Source organism: Squalius cephalus (genome assembly GCF_949319135.1).
Source record: "Squalius cephalus genome assembly, chromosome: 6".
In the NCBI taxonomy this organism is placed as follows: domain Eukaryota; kingdom Metazoa; phylum Chordata; class Actinopteri; order Cypriniformes; family Leuciscidae; genus Squalius; species Squalius cephalus.
The window spans coordinates 4,041,096-4,065,807 of NC_137127.1; the positions used below are offsets into that span (position 1 = coordinate 4,041,096).

Below are 24,712 nucleotides of genomic sequence, written 5' to 3' on the forward strand. Positions count from 1 at the left end.
CATTGTTTACAGTCTCTGGAATGAACTGAGAAGTGTGTATGGTAAACTAAAATATACTTCAATGTCATTTCTAATTAAACTTGTATGTCATGTATTTTAAATCACATGAATTGCAATTTAGTACATTTACAATATATATTAAATATAATATCAAATAATCCTACAGATAAAATTATTACAAATACTTTTAAGATTTGAAGTACAGTACAAGTGCACATTATATGCAATTAGGCACAGTTCGTCTGTAAGAGATGAGCCGTGGAAGTGAAGCAGAGAAATAAAGAAAGACACAGTAAGAGTCTCATTAAAGTGAAAAACACATCTTCTGTTTGTCATGAGCTGCTAATGAACTCAACACCTCTTCTGTTCAACACTGTCACATAATCCAAGCAGGATATTCAGGAGGAAATATCACGTTTTGTCAGCAGTTTTAGTGTCTACCATAAACATAATTATAGACTTCACGGCCTCATGCCGTAAACTGAACTATAATGACGGAAATCCATGGACTTATATACACACATTTAATTGTTTAGAATTTTTCATTATACATTTAGATGGTATATTAATATTTAATTTAATATAAATTCATAAACAAGAACATATCATTTCGATTTTTTTTGCGTATATATAAAATGTATAAAGAATTATATAATTCTTTAAAAATTTTACCTATACATTTATATATTTCTGTATAATGATGTAATATAAGGAAACACATTCAGACTAAATCTGTATGTGTGTAAACCCACACACACAAACACATATACACATTCACGCACACACTAACTATCTCTATCTCAATACTAGTTTTACTTGATCTTAGTGCTGCGTTCGATACTATAGATCACACAATACTCTTAGATCGACTACAAAATTATACTGGTGTTCAAGGACAAGCATTAAGCTGGTTTAGATCGTATTTATCTGACCGCTACCATTTTGTTTATTTAAATGGAGAAAAATCGATCATAACTCCAGTAAACTATGGAGTGCCGCAGGGATCTGTGTTAGGCCCTCTGTTATTCTCAATATATATGATGCCACTTGGAAATATTATAAGGAAACATGGAATTAGTTTCCATTGTTATGCTGATGACACTCAAATATATATTTCATCACGGCCGGATGAAAACGCTAAATTATTCAAATTGACAGAGTGTGTTAAAGATATAAAAGATTGGATGACGCGTCATTTTCTTTTATTAAATCCAGACAAGACAGAGGTACTAATCATCGGTTCAAAAAACCATCCACAAAACCTCTCACAATACAACTTTAACATAGTAGGATGTCCTGTTACTTTATCCTCTACAGTAAAAGACCTGGGTGTTATACTAGACTGCAACCTGTCTTTTGAAAATCATATTTCATATGTTACAAGAACAGCCTTTTTCCACCTTAGAAACATTGCTAAGCTACGTAATATGCTATCAGTTTCTGATGCAGAAAAGTTAGTTCATGCATTCATGACCTCGAGACTAGATTACTGTAATGCTTTATTAGCTGGTTGTCCTGCATCCTCAATAAACAAGCTACAGTTAGTCCAAAATGCAGCCGCTAGAGTTCTAACTAGATCAAGAAAATATGATCATATAACACCTATTTTATCATCACTACATTGGTTACCTATAAAGTCCCGTATTAATTACAGGTATTGCTACTGACTTATAAAGCCCTAAACGGCTTAGCTCCAGTCTATTTAACGGATCTTTTATTGCCCTATAATCCATCGCGCTCTTTAAGGTCACTAAATTCGAGGCGTTTGGTCATACCTAGGATATCAACCAAAGGAGTCAACCAAAGGAGTCAACCAAAGGAGTGAGAGCATTTTCACATTTAGCTCCAAAACTCTGGAATAGCCTTCCTGATACTGTTCGTTGCTCAGACTCGCTCTCCCAGTTTAAAACTAGATTAAAGACGCATCTCTTCAGCCAGGCATTCATATAATATTTTAATCTTACAGTTAAATCCGACCTCTAGTTCATAAACGCCAGAGGAGAACTGGCCCCCGACTGAGCCCAGGTTCTCCCAAGGTTTTTTTTTTCTCCATTAGGTCACTTGATGGAGTTTTTCGGTTCCTTGCCACTGTTGCCTTTGGCTTGCTCAGTTGGGGATACTTAATTTAATTAATCAATCAACAATACTATTGATGAGCATTACCAAACGTGGACGTTTTACACTAGAAACAAACACTGATGTACTATTTTATTTAATACTGTGAAGCTGCTTTGATACAATCTGCATTGTGAAAAGCGCTATATAAATAAAGTTGACTTGACTTGACTTGACAAACACACACAACTTCAGTCTGAATGTTTAATACGCCATTATTTTCTTTTTTTATATTATTAATTGTATCTGTACTGTATATCTGGTGTAAACCCAGATTAGAATTAAAGCACAGAGATTAAAAGAAGTTGTTCTTTACGACCTAATTAATGTTTGGACTGTGAGTTTAATCCTAAAATCTCCTCAGCAACATTAAAACACCAGCAGCTGCAGTGGACTCAGTGAAGCAACGATTACTCCTCTGATCCGATTACTGGCAAAACCAATCAAACAAAAGCGGACGGCAGCTTCACATTAAAAGAGCAATGACTGCTAACACTTTATGTTGAGGAACTTTGCAACTACATGTCAAGTAACTCTCATATTAGAGTATTAGTCGACTGTAGTTGCAAAATTACTTATAGTCAGTGGATTGTCTAAAGTGGACAAAATAAAGTGTCACCCAATAATTTGATTTTAAAAAAAGTCCATATGTAAATGACACATAACTGAGAGCTCCATTATCTGGCATCAGGGCGCGGCGAGTGTGTGTGTGTGTGCTGAGATTACTGAGCTGATATCAGCGCTGAATAAACACTCCGATACCACTGGAAAAACACGGGAAAACAACAAGAGGTTTGTGCTGGAAAACTGCTGGAAACAGAAAGACCTCAGACAGAAGAGAACGGGGAGCGCGAAGGTTAGGAAAATCACGTTTGAGTGAGAGACTCCACAGTCAATATGGCCGACAGGATGTGATGTCATGCTCTTGGGATGCTGATCTGAATGAACCAACTGAAAGAAACAAATAAAACATTCAAGATGTTCAAGGGCCAGATTTACTGACAGCTGGCATAGATCATGTGACACTGAAGACTGGAGTAATAATGATGAGAATTCAGCTTTCCATCACAGAAATACATTATTTTAAAGTATAGTAAAATAGTAAACCATTATTTTAAATTATTTTCACAATATTACAGTTTTTTTTCTGTAATATAAGACTTTGAAAACATTACAATTAGTAATGTTTCCAAACATTGACTGGTACTATATATATATATGCCAAAATCAAATAACAAAAATACATAAAAATAAAAAATAAAGTTTACACTTTATTTTAAGGTGTCCGTGTTACTGTGTAATTGTAAATAAATTCTATTTTAAAGTATATTAAAATAGTAAACTATTATTTTATATTATTTTCACAATATTAGTTGTTTTTTTCTGTAATATAAGACTTCTTTCAAAAACATTCAAATTAGTAATGTTTCCAAACTTTGACTGGTACTAATATATATATATATATGCCAAAATCAAATGACAAAAATACATAAGAATAGAAAATAATTGACACTTTATTTTAAGGTGTTACAGTGTAATTGTACATTTAAGTAATATTAATTAACTACATGTACTTGCTATAGGATTAGGATTAGATGTGGTTTAGGTTAGTTGCATGTAATTGTGCATAATTTATAGTTATTACTATAGTAACTACATGTAACAAGGACACCGTAAAATAAAGAGTTTTTATTAGAAATGCCTGGAGTGACAAACATTTTTCCCTATTTTATTTTGTTATAAAAAACATAATTAAAGAACTCTAAATGAGAGTGAGTATGTGAACGAGATGTAGTTTTGAACCCACACAAATAACATCACACACACACAGTTTAAGTTAACTAAAAAAAACCACTTTATTGAAAAAGCAGATTACATAAATCTACGGTTAAATGATACGCCCCGACTTTTCATACATTAAATAACTTTAAACTTTTCACGTTTAGATAAATAAATCTACTTTGCCTTTTCTTTATTTATGAAATATCTAGGAAGTCAAAACATTGTACGATAAAAAAAGTGATGCAACAGAACGTAAGATGTGCATTTCTTAAGAACTAACTGAAGGAAAGCTACCGTTCGTGGGATCTCCGATAAATGCGGGAAACACGTTCTACACTGTTTATTTACAGGGACTCTAACGTTGTGCTATACAATAGTAGTACGTTTTAAAAGTGGATTAAGACAACGTGGAGAAAAATATTACGCACTTTAGGAAAAAAAAACACAACACACTGGTGGGAATGATCTGAAAGCGGAAAAATAAGGTTACTGAACTGTTTAAAGGAATGTTCTGTCATTACACTGAATATTCATGCTGGCGATTACCATAGAAAATACATCAGCTGGTGTAAATAATGATTTTCTCTGGGAGTCGACGGCATTAATCCAGAATATTGCTTGAGCTAAATCTGCGGGAAACCTCTTAGACCACTAAAAGCAGGTCGGGATGACGAGATGTGACACACATCTTCACATGAGTACATCACAAGCTTTTACAGTCAGAGAAGAAGCAACGCTCTGTATCAGATCAGTAGTATCACAGACAGACAAGAGTGTGTACAGACGAGCATTACACGCTTCAAACGCTCTGAACACGGATGCATTAGATGGAATCGAACACCTCGAGATCTGTCAGGATCAGCTGGTGATTTTAGTGCATGCATGAAGTCAGATCTGTTGTTTTAGCATTTCAAACCTGACAAACGCCATTTTGTGTCCGAAGTGTCTTCATAATAACTGACACTTGCATTGATGTTTTGCTTTACACTCTTAGAAGAAACGGTTCTATACGGAACCCGAGGGATTCCATCAGGCACTTCATAGAGTACACAGAACCTTTTAGAGGTTCCATCATTTATGGATTTTTGTTTTCATTTATTTCATGAGTTAAACGGCACGTAAACATGGCACTGCAAAAAATGTGTACGCAAGTATTACGCGATCATTTAAGACATTTCAAACCTTTTTGGCATAAAGGGTTCTTTAAGAAGTTCTATATAGAACTTTGTTTTCCGAAGAGTGTAATGCAATGACATTCAGATGTTTTTAAGTGTGTAAATACTTATCAGGGTCACTGTATATGGAACACACACACACACACACACACACACACGCAGCGGCCCAGCCACTAGTGTACATGAACATATACACAACTACACACACAGACGAACACACTCACAACACGTCCTAACCAGATGCAATGCAATAAGCTTCCAGCGGCATCGAATTTCATTCATGCGAATCTAATAAAAAAATAAGAGAGCTTTCATTTTGTTTTGATCATTACATCATTCCCAGACTTCTACGTGTTCATGACTTTATTACTCTGACATGTGCAAAACATTCTGTTGCTCGTAGTTTGATTGCATCGCGGCTGGTTTGGACAGCGCATCACACACACACACACACACACTGACTGCAGGACAAATGCAGGTAATCTCTGGCAGGCCTGGTTGAGTCCAGCACATCCAGGCTTGACCTTTGACCCCGGCGCACATCAGAGTCCCTTCAGAGTCTCCTGAGACGCGTTACAGTGCGTCTCCTCCACGGTAAGGAATATGTAAGGCAGAAAGGCACCTCATCCGGAGACAAACCAGTGTTCACAGATCCGACCCCGTTGTGCTGGTGTCAGGTCGTAACGCCTCTCTGACTCCGGCCAGAGAGACTCAAAGTCAGACTTCTGCAAAATATACATTAGTTAGTCCTGCTATATGCAGCAGGTTTCTCAAGAAGAAGACGCCAGCAATGCATCAGTGTTCGGCCCACTGCCGCCACTAGTTCAGGCATTTAAATGATGCTTAAAGGGACAGTTCACTATTATTCACTCACACTCATATCATTCCAAAGCTGTACAAGACACCTCAGGGTAAAATATTAGCTAACAGATATCACTATAATATTCCCCAGTTGATTAATCACAGTAAACTGAGACAATAGTTCTGAATTATACGTTTTCTGAATATGCAAATAAGGCATTATCTAATTAAATATGCACTCATTTGCATACATTTCCAGAATAGAAATTTCTCGTTGTTATTTAGTCATTGTCTCAATTTGAGAAAACAGCCTTTAAATATTATGCGTTGTAACTGAAATCTACAGACACAAATTGAGAAAGTGTAATAACATAAACACTGTGGGCCCTATCTTGCACCCAGCGCAATTGACTTTGTACACCGACGCATGTATCATTCCTATTTTGACCCGACGCACAGCGGATTTTTCCCTCCACAGACTGGTGCTATTTTGCAGTTTCAGAAAACAATTCCGCCACTGACCAGGAGAAACAGAGTCTAAAGTCAGTATACACTTTGCTTCTCTCATCTACACAGACGCAGCAGTTTTCATTTTTGCAAAGCATACATTATTACAAGGAAAAATATTACCACACGAGGGAAATCATTGTGGTGTCCATGAAGATGTGAAAAAATAGGCATAAATCTAGCTTACACATTTACCAAAATTATTATACGCCTGTTCTTATTATACGCCTTCTCTGTGTTTTACGGCCCTGACGAGAACGTCGGTCTCCTCGGCTGTGAACCGCTCCTGGCAAATCCGCCGTTATAATAGCAATCCGCCATGGAACAAGCGCGCCTGCTCTTAAAGGGAATGTGAGATGACGCTCTGATTGGTTTATTTCACGTTACGCCCAAACCACACCTATGAGTAATGAAGCGACTTCAGACCAACCCATTTTAGATTTGCGTCGGGCGCAAGAGTCATTTATCCCGCCGGTATAATAGCAACAGTGCCCGAGATCCGCCCACAAAGTTACTTGCGTTTCGCGTTTGATACTTGTGTGTCTTGCATGTTTTCGTTCAACCAGTTTGAATAACAACATGTTATGGACACAAATGAGCCTCAAAATGAACCAGTGCATGAAAAACAATGGTTCTGCCAGTAGTGTCTTGGCTTAAAAAGGCATTTTTAATAAGTAAAAGTCATACCGGTTTGAAGCAACATGAGGGTGAATAAATGATCAACGCAATTTACATTTTTAGAGAACTGTCCCTTTAAAGACCCGGGCAGCTTGGCACAACACACACACACACACATACAGAAATGGTGCATGTCGAAGGCAGTGAGCGAGGTGACGGGATATTCGATGAAGGCACAAGAAGTCGTAATCTCAGTCTGTGTGTGTTCAGTGCTGTTGTCTGGCGTTCAGAGGACACGTTCCCCTGCCGCAGTGCATTCTGGGTCGCGACCGGAGCGAAAACCCCTCGATACAGCGAACCAGACCGGAACGTGAGAGGAAGAAGGTGATGAGGGATGAGAGTAATAATAAAAGCCTCCCTGGTTGGTCATATAAACCCCAAACAAGTGGAAATACGTAGATTGATTCCCCTGTTTATTGTTCGGGCTTGTCGTCACACCGTTCTCTTCTTCAGCACGAGTCCGTGTGTTCACAGTTCAGTGACGTGTAGCGGGTAGCTCGGGGGCGGGTGTGTTGGTACAGGGGTCTTTAGCCGGTGCAGATGGCATCGGTGGCACAGCAAGTGCCCCTCCAGCGGGTAACAGCGATGCCCCTCTTCATCGTTCAACTGAAGACCACAATCCTGCAACACACGTGTTATTTCTCAGCATGTTTGATAGAAAGGAAGTCAGGCCCGATAAAAGGCCTTTTCATGCATCAGAATACAGTGAATCATCATCATCAACACTCTCGTGGCAGGACCAACACTGTAAATCATTTAATGAACAACGCTTCCTTTTTACATGGAAATTCCTGCGAGCCAATCGGGGAAATCCACAGCAAGAGGAAGAAATCCAGAACTGCGGTTTGGATTGTAAATAAATTACCATGAAAAACAAATATGGATTCAATGTTCTGACAAGGCCTTCAACCTATCACCCTAATCTCAACCCTGTCACATGACAATTTTGTTTAAATTGTGAATTGGAAGACATATTTTCATGATAAGGGAAAGATAAGTGATGTAAAAGTAATCAATTGAATATAAGCACACACACACACACACACACACACACACACACACACACACACACACACACACACACTCTCTCTCTCTTTCTCTCACATACAGTATATGTAATTTTTATTTTTTATAATTATTAATAAAAGTAATATTACATTTATATTGTTATATGTATATTTAATATTAATTTTACAAAATCATAACAAATAATTATATTAATTTTGAATAAAAATATATATTTCTGATAACTACACTATATATATATATATATATATATATATATATATATACACAGTATATGTATATATATATATATATATATATATATATATATTATTTTTTATATTAAATATAGGACCTATATTATATTAATTTTTCATAATATTAATTTTAATAATTAAAAAATATATTATATTAATGTATATAATAATCATCTGCTCATTGACTTTTTTTTTTGGTTGCTAAATGTAAAAAATTACTTGAATATCATTCAAAATATTACTAAAATTATGTTAATAAAATATTAAGATAATACTGGAGTACAAAAATCGCTTTCTTTAGCAGAAAAACCTTAGCTTTCATAAACTACCAGATGTTTGAGACGTGTTTAAGTGAACACTTTACCTCACAGACTCCGAGTTTAGCTGAATGTCATCAGTCAATGATTCACAATATTAATGCACATTTATACCCGAGCCGAGGCCTAATACACACAAAACACATCTTACATAACTCCAGAGCTTTGTCCAGGAGTGTAAACATGACCCCTTGTTAGGTGCCATTTACCAGACGCGCCTTCCTCTGAGCGAATCACAGTAAACCAGCGATATAGCAGGAGGTTAAACCAGGGATTGATCCACAGCAATAACCACTGACTTATGAACGGGTCTGAATTACCTCACAGTGATAGCATTCCACATGGTAATCTTTATCCATGGACACCACCCGTACGGTCTCCTCTGAACCCTGCAAACACACACACACAGCTAGTTAACCTCTGTCCTGAAGCGTGACCTCAACCCTCAGGCAGTATTACTGTGCTCAAACTCTTGTACCTGTGCTGGGAGGATCGGCTGGTTACACGAGGCACATTTAGGAGCAAAAACCCTGTGGAGATGAAGACACATAAAACCACATTATGTAATCGCAAGATAAATCCCGACGGGATGATCAGGACACCTTATTTTGTGGCTGGATGTACATTATCTCGATTATGACATGGAATATACGTAAAGCATTAGACATGATCTTCCGCTAAGAAAAAACGTTTCTAGCAGACGAACGAACAAGGTCAAACAAGACGGACATTTACGGGATATTGCACATTTGAAGCTTTTCAGCACATAAAAATTCGAGAAGAAACCGTTCAGAAATATAGAAATATAAAAATCAATTTTTCTGTGGAGAACATGAATGGAGTTTTTACTTCCGGGAACCCGACTTTTGCTCTCTATAATAATGCTAGATGTTATGAATATTCATTATTATAGAAAAACACCTTGGCTATGAAATGAGGACATGACTCACGTGTGGTAGTCTTTCACACAGTAGATGTTGTCTTCCACATCCACAGTGAAAGGAACGCCGTCCAGACCCTCCTTACACACGACACAGCGGAAACAGCCTGGATGATACGACTTTCCCAGAGCCTGCAGGATCTGCAACACACACACACACACACACACACACACACAGGTGAGACGGCCGTGGGCTGATGATGCAGCACTAATGAGGCACAATAACATAATTTCTGTATCCAAGTATAGACACACATCACTGAGCCGGAGTATTTCAAGAGATTATCCCACTTTGATAATCCATTTTTGGTTCCACATTTATTTAAAATGGTAAAACTAATTGAAATGACAAGCGATCCTTCCTCTGATAAATTAGAGCAATATTAACAGTGAAAAAGCACCGGGTGGAACTGAAATCGTACCATCTCCATGATGAGGTGTCCACACACGAAGCACTTCTCCGCTGTCTGCTGGAAGCCGGAATACTATGGAAGAAAACACCACAGATAAGATGAACATCATATTTGATCAGCAACACACACTGCAGTTCAGTGATCAATTTAATGCATCCTTGCTGAACAAAAATATATATTTTATCTTACCTCAAACTTTTAAACAGTACTGTATTTGTCCAAATGCTTCCAAATGTGTGTAAATTAGTAAATTATTAAATATTATTTACTTATTTAGTCATAGATACATTTTTCAAGTGCACAATCATTTAGATGTTTATTTGGTTGAGATATTTTACTTATTTAGTAATATTTTAAAATGGCACAGGCATGCGATATAAATATTATGCAAGTAGAAATAAATTCTTATATTTTTAAATACAAATATCTTATCAACATGAAGGTTTCAGGTTAAGTGTTTCTCAATTTCGAACATTGTGTGCCAAATAGATTTGAAAGTACAAATAATTCATGTTTATGAGAAAACCTGCATGTACAACAATTACAGAACAATTCATGCTTCATGTCAACAACGGATTAAAGCATCTGCCAAATTATTAAATGTAAATATATATATGTAAATGAAATGCAAATCATTAAGTGTAAAAATTTTTTTTTTTTTTTTTTTTCCCGATTTTATTAAGTTTATTTATTTTTGTGCATATAAGAAAACTAATCCTGGAACCTGTAATTATTTCAAGGCTATTTGATGTTTGAATAAAAAAACTATTTGACAAAAAAATAAAAAATCTAAAAAGAAATATTACACAATAAATATTAAAATAATATTATATTTAATAAATAACGAACGAAATACATTTATAATATAATCATATATGATAAAATATTGCATGTCACACTGCTCCACCTTTCATGTCAACTTCCAAATTCCAAAAACGTCCACAAATCACTGAGCAACATCGATTTGTTGAACTGGTCTGAAGGGGGCTCTCTCTCTCTCTCTCTCTCTCTCTCTCTCTCTCTCTCTCTCTCTCTCTCTCTCTCTCTCTCTCTCTCTCTCTCTCTCTCTCTCTCTCTCTCTCTCTATATATATATATCCATCTCTTCTCTATCTCTCCATCTCTCTCTCCATCTATCTCTCTCTCTCTCTCTCTCTCTCTATATATATATATATATATCATCTCTCTCTATCTCTCCATCTCTCTCTCTCTCTCTCTCTCTCTCTCTCTCTCTCTCTCTCGTGCGCATGTGCGGAGTGTCTGTGGGGAGCGTGTGAGCGGAGGAGTGTGTGGCGTTGAATGAGTGAGTTTTTTTCTAATTTTCTCTTCTATTACGGCTGTGGTTGTGTAAATCGTTTGTTTGGATAGTACAATATTGAGTAAGTAGAGACGCTGGCCGATATGGCGGCGTCTCACAGTTTAGATAACTTAACGCGGAAGCATGGCATTAAAGTCATCACTGCAGAGCGTTGCTCGGTTGAAGATTGCACAATTGCAGTCGCTGAAGTTGTTGGATACTCTAGTATTTTGTCTGCAGCTAGAATGAATAGTGCTGTAGTGATTTTTTTGAACAGCGTAGAGAAAGTTAATGATGTTGTAGTGAGAGGGATTGTCGTCAACAGTGCGTTTACCCCGGTAATGCCTTTAGTCCAGCCGGCAAAAAGGATTACACTTTCAAATGTACCGCCATTCATCAGAGATGAGATGATTGAAAGAGAATTGATGAGACATGGTAAAGTTGTGTCTAAAATCAGGAAGATTGCTTTAGGGTGTAAGTTACCTGAGCTGAAACATGTGGTTTCATTTAGAAGACAGACATATATGATTCTAAAAAATGAAAATGAGGAGCTAAGCTTAGTCATGAAATTTAAGGTGGACAATTATGATTATTTGATCTATGCAACGTCAGAAAGTATGAAGTGCTTTGGCTGTGGGCAGGAGGGACATATAATTCGTGCTTGTCCTGAGAAGGTTGAATCAGTAGTGCTTCTAAATGAGAATGAGAGTGAGGAGCAGACAGATGTGGGTAGAAATGAAGAACAGGGACAGTCAGCAACTGGTGAAGGATCGAGTGCTGACACAGAAAAGGGAGATAGAAATATTAATGAAGTTGGAAAAGAAAAGGAAAAGGAAAACTTGGAAGAGGTTGTGAATGAGGATGATAAAGTAAACAGGAAAGAGTTTGAGGCAACTGATCCTAAAGTGGTTGTAATAGGAGGTGAGGAAGACATGGAAATGGTAGAAGATGAAAGTGTGTTTAAAACACCTGCAATTAAACGGAAATTGAAGAAAAAAGGATGTGGGAAGAGAGTTAGGAAAGAAACTGGAGATGAAATATCTGGAAAAGATGTTGGAGATTCTGAGATTCAGATGGAATCAGAGATGAGCAATGTTGATGAGTCTCAATCCGCCCCAGAAAGTGGGAGTGATTCTTCAGGATCTGTGAATTCAGCCTCACAAAAAAGATCCGTTAGAAGTGATTATACGATTGAGAAAATAAGAAAATTCTTACAAACAACTAAGGGAATGAAAGGAGTGAGAGTGGAAGAGTATTTCCCGGACCGAGAAATGTTTGTTAATTCAGCTAAAATGTCAATGAAAGAGAAGGGTGCAAAGAGTTTGACTGATCAAGAGATTTACAGATTGAAAAAATTTGTGCAAAAGACTAAAATGAATATACTTAACGATGAATTTGAAACAGAATGAGTTCTTTATTTTTCTTGTGTTGTTTTTTTGGTTGCTTTGCCCAGTTTTGGTCTCTATTCATACATATATGAGCACGCTAAGATTGGGCACACTCAATGTAAATGGAGTACGAGAAAGTGGGAAGAGAACAAAGCTTTTTGAATTAATAAAGCAAAAGAAATATGATGTGATGTTGGTTCAAGAAACCCATAGTGATGCAAAAAATGAGACTGATTGGAAAATGGGATGGGATGGAGAAGTTATTTTAAGTCATAAAAGTTCAACTAGTGGTGGTGTAGCTGTTCTTTTTCAAAAACACATGAAACCTTTATCATATGAGGTTGAACACATTGTTGAAGGGCAACTATTGAAAGTTAGAGCAAAATTTGAAAAATTTGTTTTAGTTTTTGTAAATGTTTATGCTCCTGTTTGTGGTCCTGAGAGGGTTTACTTTTTGAAAAAATTGAATGATGCTCTTTCTAGTTTGGAACAAGAAGAGTATATGTTTATGGGAGGAGACTTTAACTGCACAGAAGATGCTAAAGTAGATAGGAACCATAAAGAGCCCCATATTGCATCCCAGCATGAAATGTTGAAACTCATTTCCGAACATGATCTCTATGATATCTGGAGAATATTGCATAAGAATGAAAGACAATATACATGGGCACAGGCAAGAGAGAATTTAATTACCTTGGCTAGACTTGACAGATTTTATTGTTGTAAGCAGCATTTTAATGTTATAAAGAAATGTGTGATTTTACCTGTAAGTTTTTCTGATCACTGTTTAGTTGAATGTAATATTTACATAGCAAATATAAAACCCAAAAGTGCTTATTGGCACTTTAATGTTTTATTGTTGCAAGATAAGTCTTTTATTGAGACATTTACATATTTTTGGAAACAGTTTGGGTTGAAAAAGAATGAATATAGATCTTTACGACAGTGGTGGGATTGTGGTAAAGTGGAAATACAGCAACTGTGCCGGCAGTACACACTCAATGTTTCCAGGGACATTTCCCGGTCAATGAAAAACCTGGAGAGCGAAATTGTGGAACTGCAGAATTCAACAGCATCCACAGGAAACCAAGGGCAGAGTGAACTCCTCAAATTCAAAAAGAGCAAGTTAGATGAACTGTTAGGTGTTAAAACACAGGGCGCACTGGTCCGTTCTCGATTTCAGAGCATTGAACAGATGGATGGCCCGACTAAGTTCTTCTTTGGTCTAGAAAAAAAGAATGGTCAAAGTCGTTTCATTCACTCGCTATACTCAACAACTGGAACAGACATAACAGAGCCCAATGAGATTAGAAAAAGGGCGGTGTCTTTTTATTCAGAATTGTATAGGAGTGAGAGTACAGAAGTGGATGAGTCAGTCAATGGGTTTCATACAGGGTTGCCAAAAGTGCCGAATGAAGTGAATGTTGAACTTCATAAGCCCATTTCCATAGGAGAATTGCAGATTGCACTGCAGAGCATGGAATGTGGCAGGGCACCTGGAATGGATGGCCTCCCTATCGACTTTTATAAGGCTTTTTGGGCAGTTATAGGGGATGATTTGCTTGCAGTACTGAGTGAGAGTTTGGCTGATGGCTTGCTACCACTGAGCTGCAGAAGGGCAGTCATAACCCTGCTGCCAAAGAAGGGAGATCTGAAGGATATGAAGAATTGGCGACCCGTTTCACTTCTGTGCACTGATTTGAAAATTTTATCTAAGGTTTTGGCAATAAGACTGAGGGAGGTGGTTGGTCGGGTCATTCATCACGATCAGACGTACTGTGTGCCTAAGAGGTCTATCTTTGATAATATATTTTTGATTCGAGATAGTTTGGAAGTCTCCAGGTTATTGGGTTTAAATACTGGTCTTATTTCCATAGATCAGGAAAAGGCGTTTGATCGGGTTGAGCACGGCTATCTCTGGCGTACACTGGAGGAGTTTGGGTTCAGCTCAGGTTTTATTGCTATGATCAGGGTCTTGTATCAGGACATTGAGAGTGTGCTGAAGATAAATGGAGGTTTGTGTGCACCTTTTAAAGTCAAAAGAGGGATTAGACAGGGATGTGCATTGTCAGGAATGCTGTATGCATTGGCGATTGAACCTTTGTTGGTAAAAATTAGAAATAATATTGAAGGCTGGTCGATACCACAATCAGGAGAAAAAGTTAAATTATCAGCTTATGCTGATGATGTTATTGTTATGGTTAAAGATCAAAAAGATATACTGATGTTAAAGAAAATTATTGATGATTTTGGCATTATTTCTTCAGCCAAAGTAAACTGGTCTAAAAGTGAGGCATTGGTGTGTGGTGAATGGGATGGAGATCCTCCTAATTTACCAGGAGGCCTGTCCTGGAGAAAGGATGGAATTAAGTATCTGGGAGTTTATCTTGGGAATGATGCTATGTTACAGAAAAATTGGGAAGGTATTTTAGAAAAAGTAAAAGGGAAGTTAGAAAAATGGAAGTGGCTTTTGCCGAAGATGTCATTTAGAGGGAGAGTTATAGTCATTAACAATTTGGTTGCATCAATGTTATGGCATCGATTGACTTGTATTGATCCTCCTATTGGGCTTTTGGCAAAACTACAAGCCATCATAGTAGACTTTTTTTGGAGTGGATTCCACTGGATTGCCCAGAGCGTACTATTTCTCCCCACGGAGAAGGGCGGACAAGGACTCATACATCTGGCCAGCAGAAGAGCGACGTTTCGATTGTTGTTTCTACAGAGATATTTGACGGGACCAGAGAATGTGGTCTGGAGGAAAGTAGCTGATATAATCTTTAATCAAGTGAGTGGATTGAATTTGAACTCAGGACTCTTTTTAACAGACTTTGGCAAACTACAGTTTAGTATGTCGATTCAATTCTACAAAGGACTTTTTAATGTCTGGCAACTTTTTAAAAAACAGAGGCAAAACACAACATCTCTGTACTGGCTGCTTGAGGAACCTCTTGTTCATGGAGCGAGGTTGGATGTGGCTTGTGAAGCCACACCAGGACTATCTCAAATACTGTGTTCATCCAAAACATTAAAGTTACATCATTTAATGGACATTGGTGGTCCTGAGCTATGTAATTCTCAAGCTGTGGTTTCTCATTTGGGAATTCATTCTGTACGACAAGTTGGTAAAGTGTTAGAGTTATTATTGCAAAGGTTGACAGTAGAAGAAAAAATGGTGTTGAAAGAATATTATGATGGCAAAGTGGTTTATACTACTTCAGATCCTTTTCCAACAATTTTAATTACTCCTGATTTAAAGGGTTTAAGCGGGGTTTTTTTGGATTTGGAGGGTCTGGAGAATTTGAATTTTCAAGATGTTCAAAGTAAAGTGTTATATAAATGCTGTGTAAAGATCTTAAACAAAACAATTCTTAAAGAACGAAAAGATACAGTGTGGAGAGAAAAACTGGGGTTGGAAGATGATGTTAAACCTGTATGGAGAATTCTTTATAAACCACCATTAGAAAAGCACACTGGTGATCTTCAATGGAAAATATTGCACGGCACAGTTGCTGTTAATGCATTTGTGAGTGTTATCAATTCTAATGTGTCTGATGAATGTCCTTTCTGTAAAATAAGGGAAACGATTTTTCACTGCTTTTTAGAATGTTTAAGATTAACGAGTTTGTTTAGTATACTGAAGTTAATGTTTTTTAATTTTGGTGACAATTTCTCCATTCAGAATTTCATTCTTGGTCCATGTTATAGAGCGTCACAAAAAAGTAAATGTCAATTGCTAAATTTCTTGATTGGACAAGCTAAAAGAGCTATATATATTTCAAGGAAGAAAAAACTAGAAGGTTTAGTGGGGCAGAAAGTTGAGACTGTTTTTAAAAATTTGGTGAAAAGTCGGGTTCTGATTGATTTTAAGTTTTATAAGCTGGTTAATGATTATGAAGGGTTTTTGCAAAGGTGGGGATATAATGAAGCTATTTGCACAGTTGTGGATGGAATGTTGTTTTTTGATTTGGTGTTGCAATAAGTATTAGAATACGGAAGAAAGAATAATATGTGACAAGAATGTGATTAGAATGTAACAATTGCAGTGTGAAGTTCTGAGAAATAAAAGTTGTTGTTAAAAACTCAAACTCTCGCTCCCCCCATCTCTCTCTCTCTCTCTCTGCATCTCTTTCTCTCTCCCTCTCTCTCAGCTTCAGTAACACCCGATGAAGTCTTCAAGTCTTCTGATTAAACTCTTGGGACATCAACTGAAAATCCCAGATGATCATCCGCACGATCCCTGAGAAGATCAGCTCGACGGATTAAAGTGATGGCCACTACAGGTATCGGCCTGGAGGATAACCAAAGCGGTTCCTCTTCTTCAGCATGAGGGTTTAGACCTCTAAAAAGACTTTCCTGAGATTAAAAACATCTCCAGTCTGGAATAAAGTCTTCAGAGGGTCTTAATGGCGCACAGGTTGCATGCGTCTTAAATCCAGCAACGACCCTGAGGGGAGCCATCTGTCCCGGAAAAGGGTTTTGACCTGGTTACCAGGGTTACAAGGGTTTGGAGCGCAGCCATTAGAGTAAAGATGTTCTCAAACATGCGCTCTATGGAAATGAGTGGCAAAGGCCACACAAGATCTCCGGCTTCTATTGAAGGAACCAAAGGCCACATTTTAACGATGGAACTCGGCTCATTCCCTACTGATGACATCACTGCTCGCCTGAACATGCTTTTCTTTGGTGTTTGTGTGTTAATTGTGGCGCGAGGAGGACCAGCAGGTGGGGCTGGGAGGGACTGATCAATACCAGGACCCCCCCCACCCCACCCCATCCCATCAGACAGACCATCTGCCCGACCCCCGGCGTTCCTCAGTCAGTCACGTCAGCAGAAGTGCTGTTTGGGTCAATCATGAATCTATCAAGGGGCCGACTAATGTTTGTTTTTTTTGTTTTTTTTTACAATGGATGATACCAATGCTGATATCTAAGCTAGGTGGCCAATAGCCACCTATTAAAAAAAGAAAGAATTATTATTAATAAAAAAAAAATATATAAAATAAAAATTATATATATATATATATATATATATTAGGGCTGTCAAAAGATTAATCGCGATTAATCGCATCCAAAATAAAAGTTTGTGTTTGCATAATATATGTGTGTGTACTGTGTATAATTATTTTGTATATATAAATACACAGAAATATTTGCATACATATACTGTATATATTTATATATAATTTATATTATATATAAATATAATTTTTTTATATATAAATTATACAAAAATCAACATTTTTCTTAAATATATACAACATGCATGTGTGTGTATTTATATATACAAAATAATTATACACAGTACACACACATATATTATGTAAACACAAACTTTTATTTTGGATGCGTTTAATCGCGACTAATCTTTTGACAGCACTAATATATATATATATATATGAAAAACATATCTGTATACATATTAAAGGTCCGAAATAAAAAAAAAAATCTTAAATATTCAATTACAGTGAATTAAAATATTACAATAATATTATGTATATGTATATATACACACATATAAATGGTAACACTTTAGTTTAGGGTCCAATTCTCACTATTAATTAGTTTATTAGTGTTTATTAGTACTTAAAAAGCTCATATTAATGCCTTATTCTGTATGATCATATTCTACATCCCTTAATCCTACCCAATACCTAAACTTAACAACTACCGTACTAACTATTAATAAGCAGACATTAGGAGTTTATTAAGGCAAAAGTCATAGTAAATAGTTAGACAGTTAAAATTGGACTCTAATCTAAAGTGTGACAATTAATTTAAATTGAAATAAATAAATCTATCGCAAATATTGACCAAATAATTGTCCTGGCCAATATATATATATCATCTGCCCATATAATCAGGAGTGTCACATGAAAGTTTAGTGACAATAATATAAGACAGGAAGTTGATTCCTGCATGATGGATCTGCTATCTTCCCACCTCTCCTGTGTGTGTGTGTGTGTGTGTGTGTGTGTGTGTGGCTTTAGGCAGAATAAGATCACACTGGAGTGAATTGGGGAGGTGGGAGCATCTACAGCATCTGTTCTCCCAAGAGACTTTGACGTCCATCCATCCACTAATGAGTGCTAATCAATACAACCCTCCTCTCCACCTCCCTCTTAGGAAACATTCAATTAAATGGAGCGTTGCAGCTTTTTTGTTGAGACACTACAGCTGGTGTAACCCTAACCCTACAGCATGACTTCAGACGAGAACAGGTTCTACAGAAGCACATTGGAACGAGCATCAACAATAGCGGCTGGGACAGACACCGCCTGCCTTCTTTTAATGGATTAATGCGTCACATTGTGTCAGAATTACTGTAATTATGAGATTAAAAGCTTGCGTATGCTTGCGTTCAAAATTCATAATTTCTATAGCAATGCCAAAAATTTGAAATAATAATTGGTTTTGTTGTCAAGGATATGGGGGGGGGGGGATCACTGCATTAAATTATATCCATGTTCTTGCAAAATATATATTTAAAAAAGTACATCAGGAAACAACATTACAGACTTATATATTTTATTTAGCAAGGATGCATTGAATTAATAAAAAAACAATTTCAAATAAAATATCTTTCTATTCATCAAAGTTTCCATACAAATATGAAGCAGCACAACTGTTTTCAACACTGATAATAATCATAAATGTTTCTTGAGCATCAAATCCTCATATTAGTGATTTCTGAAGGATCATGTGACACTGAAGACTGGAGTAATGATGCTGAAAATGCAGCTTTGATCACAGGAATAAATTACATTTTTAGAAAGAAAAAGTTATTTTTGATTAAATAAATATAGCCTTGTTGAGCAAAAAATTGGTTACCCTTTATTTTAAGGTGACGTAGTTGCATTGTACTTAAATACTGAGTAATATTATTAACTACATGTACTTACTATGAGTTAGGGTTTGGTTTAGGGTTAGTTGTAATTATGTGTAATTTACTGTTATTACTATAGTAAGTACATGTAGAAAGGGGTAAATACGTCACCCAAAAATAGTGTTACCAAAAAAAACGTATTGACCAGAAACATTTTTTCCTAGTGAATGCAAATCTCAGACTCACCAGGAAGTCCTCTTCACAGTACACCTTCCCGTTAACATTATAGAAAGCCTTTCCTCGTAGTCGCCGCCCTGATAAAAAAAAAAAAAAATACATTGATGCTACCATTTCAAATAAGTTTTATCTTACATGCTGGATAAAATGTTGCAGAAGAAACTCCATGTGCATTTACGAACAGCTTCGACAACAAACAAGCAATTATTTTAAATTGGCAAACATCAAATGATTGAAAGGATGAAGTATGTTTTTATCTTTGATGCATGTTAAGTGGACATCTGTGTTCATTCCCACAACACACACACATACTCACAGAACCACCAGCGCCTGATGTGTAATGCACACAAAAATGCTTAGGGTGTGTGTTCACATTTGTAATTCGATGCGATTGGTCAGGACCAAAAAACAAAACAACACTTAATAAGCATTTAGTTCTGGTCCGCTTAGCGTTCACACTGGCATTTTAAAAGCAAAGCTAAAGGCATGGGATATGCTCACAACCTGATTGGTCGGCTTTTATTACGTATATTTCACCACAGAACTTACCGAACATCTAAAACAATGCTCTGTTCTGGGTTGAATGCGCTCGTTGTATGTGCATAACCTACATATGATGGTATTTAGACCAGCTGAGAACTCGTGAAGAGCTTATAAAACGTGTAAAGGAGTCAAAACAGGATCAGGAATCCCTCCGTCACACACAAACGAAGATCTGCTGCGAGGAGACGCGGTTCTGATGCCTGAACTGAACTGTGATGGACAACATCACGACTACTGATGAGAAAAAACAAGTATGCTTGACACTGTTTCCTAACCAGACGCGATGCGATAAGATTCCAGTGACAAATAATTTGTCTGTCCACACTAGACGCGACTGCGAGATGCGTCAAAATAAATCAAAACCCACAGCCAATCAAAACAGTGTGTGGGAGGAGTCAGCCAATCAGAACAGCATGTGGGAGGAGTCAGTCAATCAGAACAGCATGTGGGAGGAGTCAGTCAATCAGAACAGCGTGTGGGAGGAGTCAGTCAATCAGAACAGCATGTGGGAGGAGTCAGTCAATCAGAACAGCGTGTGGGCGGAGTCTCGCGGCACCAGAGAGTAATCTTGACGGCACTCGCAAGAAAATGGATAAGTCGCTACATAATCAAATTCACTAATAATACACCATTTAAACATTATTAAAAATACATAGGCTGAGTTACTAAAGCAATCTTTGTCAAAGAATACACTTGTTTGTTCACAGTTTGAACGTTCTTGTTTCCATTGGTTTCATTTCAAGATCTGAGGTGAATTATCCATTGTTGCTTTTGTAGCTGGAGCACTAAATGATATTCAGAGTCACATTACACGCTTTTAACATTAAATAAAGCACATAAACAGCACCTGAGATTATCATCGCCACACTTTGTGTTTGTTATTCCAGCGCGACGTCACAGAAAAATAGAAACCGTTTCTAAAATAGGATCATCACGTGTCGCCGTCGCGTCTGGATAGGACAAACACTCTGATTAACATGGAGAATAACCTTATATCGCGCGTCGCGTGTAGTTAGCACACGGTGTCAGGTCACTACTTGAACTTCTTTATTAACTTTATTAACTATTTTAACTTCTATACAAGTATGCTTGAGCCTTCTGTCCTTTTTAGTGTTGCACCTTGTGACATCATATCCTGTTTTTGGTTCGTTTACATTAGGGATGCGTGATATATCGGCCACCATATCGGTATCAGCTAATACATTTTTAATTAATGTTATTGTTCTCGATATATTAAAGCTGATAAATAATGGATTATTTCCTTCAGCTGAGACACTTTAGATTCGGACTGATCCAGTTCAGTGCAACATGTGCAGCGCAAGTCTGTCATTTAGGCGATATAATAATAATATTAGGGGTGGGCGATATAGCCTCAAAATTATATCACGATATTTCAAGAATATTTGCGATAATGATATTTATGACGATATAAAAAAAAATTTAGACAATTTTTTTTATTACATTTATCTCACCTAAATGTTTGCTCACTCATTGTGTTTTTACAATTGGGTAATTTTGTATTTCAGAGTTTACACAACACAAGGAAGCTTGATTTCAATCTTTGAATTAAATTGAAAAAAGTAGCAAAACATATATACAAAATAATAAAGATACAAATAAAGAGAAACGTTTTTGGGTAGGTCTAACACTATTCAGAAATACTACATAAACTGAATAAGGTAATCAAATGTAAAATAACACTAGTCCTGACTAAATTAAAGGCTATTAATTCTGATTCCTTACAATGAAAGCTATCTTTTGTTGTTTTGACGACAACATTAATGACAGACACATATGGCTGCTGTCACTTTTAGAGCTAGTGCCCGGATCCATTACTGTTATACTGTCTGTCACACTGTCACGCACGTTTTATGGTTATTTCAGACATAACCGACTGTTTACGAATATACTAACCATGACCGGAATTTTTACACAATTTTGCGTGTTTTTTCCCCCGTTAAAGCAATATAATCCGCGAAATGGAACTTTTGTTACTCGCGAGCTGTTTGTGAGGCGGCTTTACTGTATGCACGCAGAGTAAACATCTCTCAGAGAGCGCGCGAGAGTACTGAATAGTTTAAAATCGCAAATGTTTAAACTGATAAGACTTAAAAAGAAGTGAAAATGATAAACTTTAGTTACGATGCAAGTGACAAAAGACAATTCCGTCATGTCCTGACTGCTAAACACAAGAGTGTGGTATCGACGCTTGACTTGTGCAACCCATTTTGAAAGCGAGAGAGAGAGAAGACGCGGCACCGCTGAAAACTCACGCGGTTAGTAAAATCAATATTTGCGGGGGAATTTCCCGCATTATAAGTGGTAGACCTGCGGGAATTATTAAAATACTATTGAAGTAGCTCCTTTTTAGGTACTAAATCGTCATTGGAGGCTGACTTGCTGCTCTCGCGCTCAGACAGGTGTTGTTATTGTGCGTGCTAAGGAACGTAATGCGCCATACGTCATTGCGTCGCTATATCAGTGATATCGCGATATGACACTTTTTTATCATGTAAAAATTTATACCGGTATTATCGTGGACGGTATGATATGGCACACCCCTAAATAATATTATAATGAGAACATTATAACTGTGTGCTTGGGACATGGATTTTAATAGTGAGACTTTTGTTTTTGTAATCAGGCTCTCAAAAATATTATAAAAATTTGGATTTAGATCAGAATATATCAGTTATCGACTTTCAAATATAAAGAATTATCAGTTATCGGCCAAAATTGTCCTATCGGTGCATCCCTAGTTTACATGTCTTTGGACCGTGTTGCGTTCAGATTTCAATCAAACCGCACCAAACGAACCGCACTAACAGAGTAATCGCACCAGGGTTCGTTTTAATCCAACCAAACATGCCAAGTGTGAACACACCCTTACAATCAAGACGCACAGGTTTATACCAGCCTGAAAACAAGTGCAAACTGTGGTTACTCAGACTGTTTGTGTCTAAATGGGCGTTTCTTGGACAGAAGCAGCGATCTGACTTTATGCTGCTAGTCTGACTGAACGAGAGTAAGAGCGGTGTATTCAAACACACACAGAAAACACAAAACACTCATCATTGTCTTTCTCTCTCACACACACACACACATAAATCAGACTGACCCCTTTCCCCGTCCCTTAATTTACAGCGCTCAAGCCAGACATCTCGTTTCTTTTCACCATCGCAAAATTTATGCACTTGCCACATTCAAACAGCCAGTGGCCCGACAGAGACACGAACACCCGACGTGATTCAGAGTGATAAAGCGCGATTCACACACAGACGTGAGGAAAGATTTTCAATTAGGGGTGCAAACACACGATTTACACCGGCTGGAACATATTAAACTTTATTTGAACATTTTGTGCATGTTTTTAGATAACATGCAAGTCAACCAACCAATATCCAGCCATCGTTTTTGCTATTTGAATTTTTATGCAAAAAATAAATAAATATTTAGTTGGTTTTCAACATAAAAATTGAAAATTATTGAAATTATTTCAGCGGGTGTATCAGTACTTTTTGAAAATTTCCAGCACATTTTAACAATACTGTGATAAAATTGATTATTTTGGTCACTATAATCATGATATGAAATTTTCACACTGTTTCATCTCTACTAGCAACCATCCAGATCACTCTAGCATGAGTGCAGGTTTGGTCAAGAACCACTCAAAATATCCTCAGAAAATACAATAAAAAGGTGTAAATGGTTCAGAGAATAAGGTTTTTTTTTTGGTTTTTTTTAATGAGATGGAAAAGTTAGATGTGGACGCGTGTTAACACAACAAACGACGTTGAGATCACTGAGATTTCGAAACTGAACACAAAAAGAAGAGAGAGAGAGAGAGAGAGAGAGAGAGAGGGAGAGAGAGAGAGAGAGGGAGAGAGAGAGAGAGAGAGGTCTGAGTAAACGGGGACATTCTTTCGGACTGAGGTCACCGGCTGGTCCCAGTGTCCCCCCCTCCACCACCACCACACACACACACACACACACACAGACAGAGAGAGGGGGGGAGGGGACGGACGGCTAGATTCCTCCAGGCTTTGTCAAAGACTCGGCCACAGTCAACTACATCTCCCCTGCGAAAACTGCTTATTTGCATCAAACACAAAGTTAATTTGTGGCAAACATCTAGCTCTTCCCCGGCAGTGGCGAACTTGCAGAAAACCTTTGCAAATATCTGCATAACCGGTGGAAACAATCAATAATGAACTGAAATTTTAGGTCACTTTAATAATTTCAACAGTGAATGAAAATACATTTTTAAAAAGTTATAGCAAAAACGTTCAATAGACCCTTTACACAGACTGTGATGACGCGCTTCCCATTATTCACATCGGAAATCGCCTATAATACGCTCTCACACGTTCATTTTTTAACATTTTGGGAGTAAAACACACATTCGTGGTTTCAACAACCACCGGTCCAGTTT

The 24,712-nt window shown here is 37.1% G+C and overlaps 2 protein-coding genes across 2 annotated transcripts in view; one reads left to right on the plus strand and one right to left on the minus strand.

Annotated features, from left to right (window-relative positions):
- Window positions 1-24,712, plus strand: part of dnaaf4 (dynein axonemal assembly factor 4) — a 503,354-nt gene that overhangs the window by 330,036 nt on the left and 148,606 nt on the right. The window lies entirely within an intron of this gene.
- The window catches only part of wtip (WT1 interacting protein), a 40,988-nt gene continuing 20,225 nt past the window's right edge, over window positions 3,950-24,712 (minus strand). The window contains exons 3-8 of the mRNA XM_079874176.1: window positions 19,747-19,814; window positions 10,000-10,062; window positions 9,588-9,718; window positions 9,116-9,167; window positions 8,958-9,026; window positions 3,950-7,679 (exon numbers count right to left, since the gene is read on the minus strand). Of these exons, the coding sequence (XP_079730302.1) occupies window positions 7,527-7,679; window positions 8,958-9,026; window positions 9,116-9,167; window positions 9,588-9,718; window positions 10,000-10,062; window positions 19,747-19,814 (536 nt within the window). The 3' untranslated portion in view covers window positions 3,950-7,526. The remainder of the gene's footprint in view (window positions 7,680-8,957; window positions 9,027-9,115; window positions 9,168-9,587; window positions 9,719-9,999; window positions 10,063-19,746; window positions 19,815-24,712) is intronic.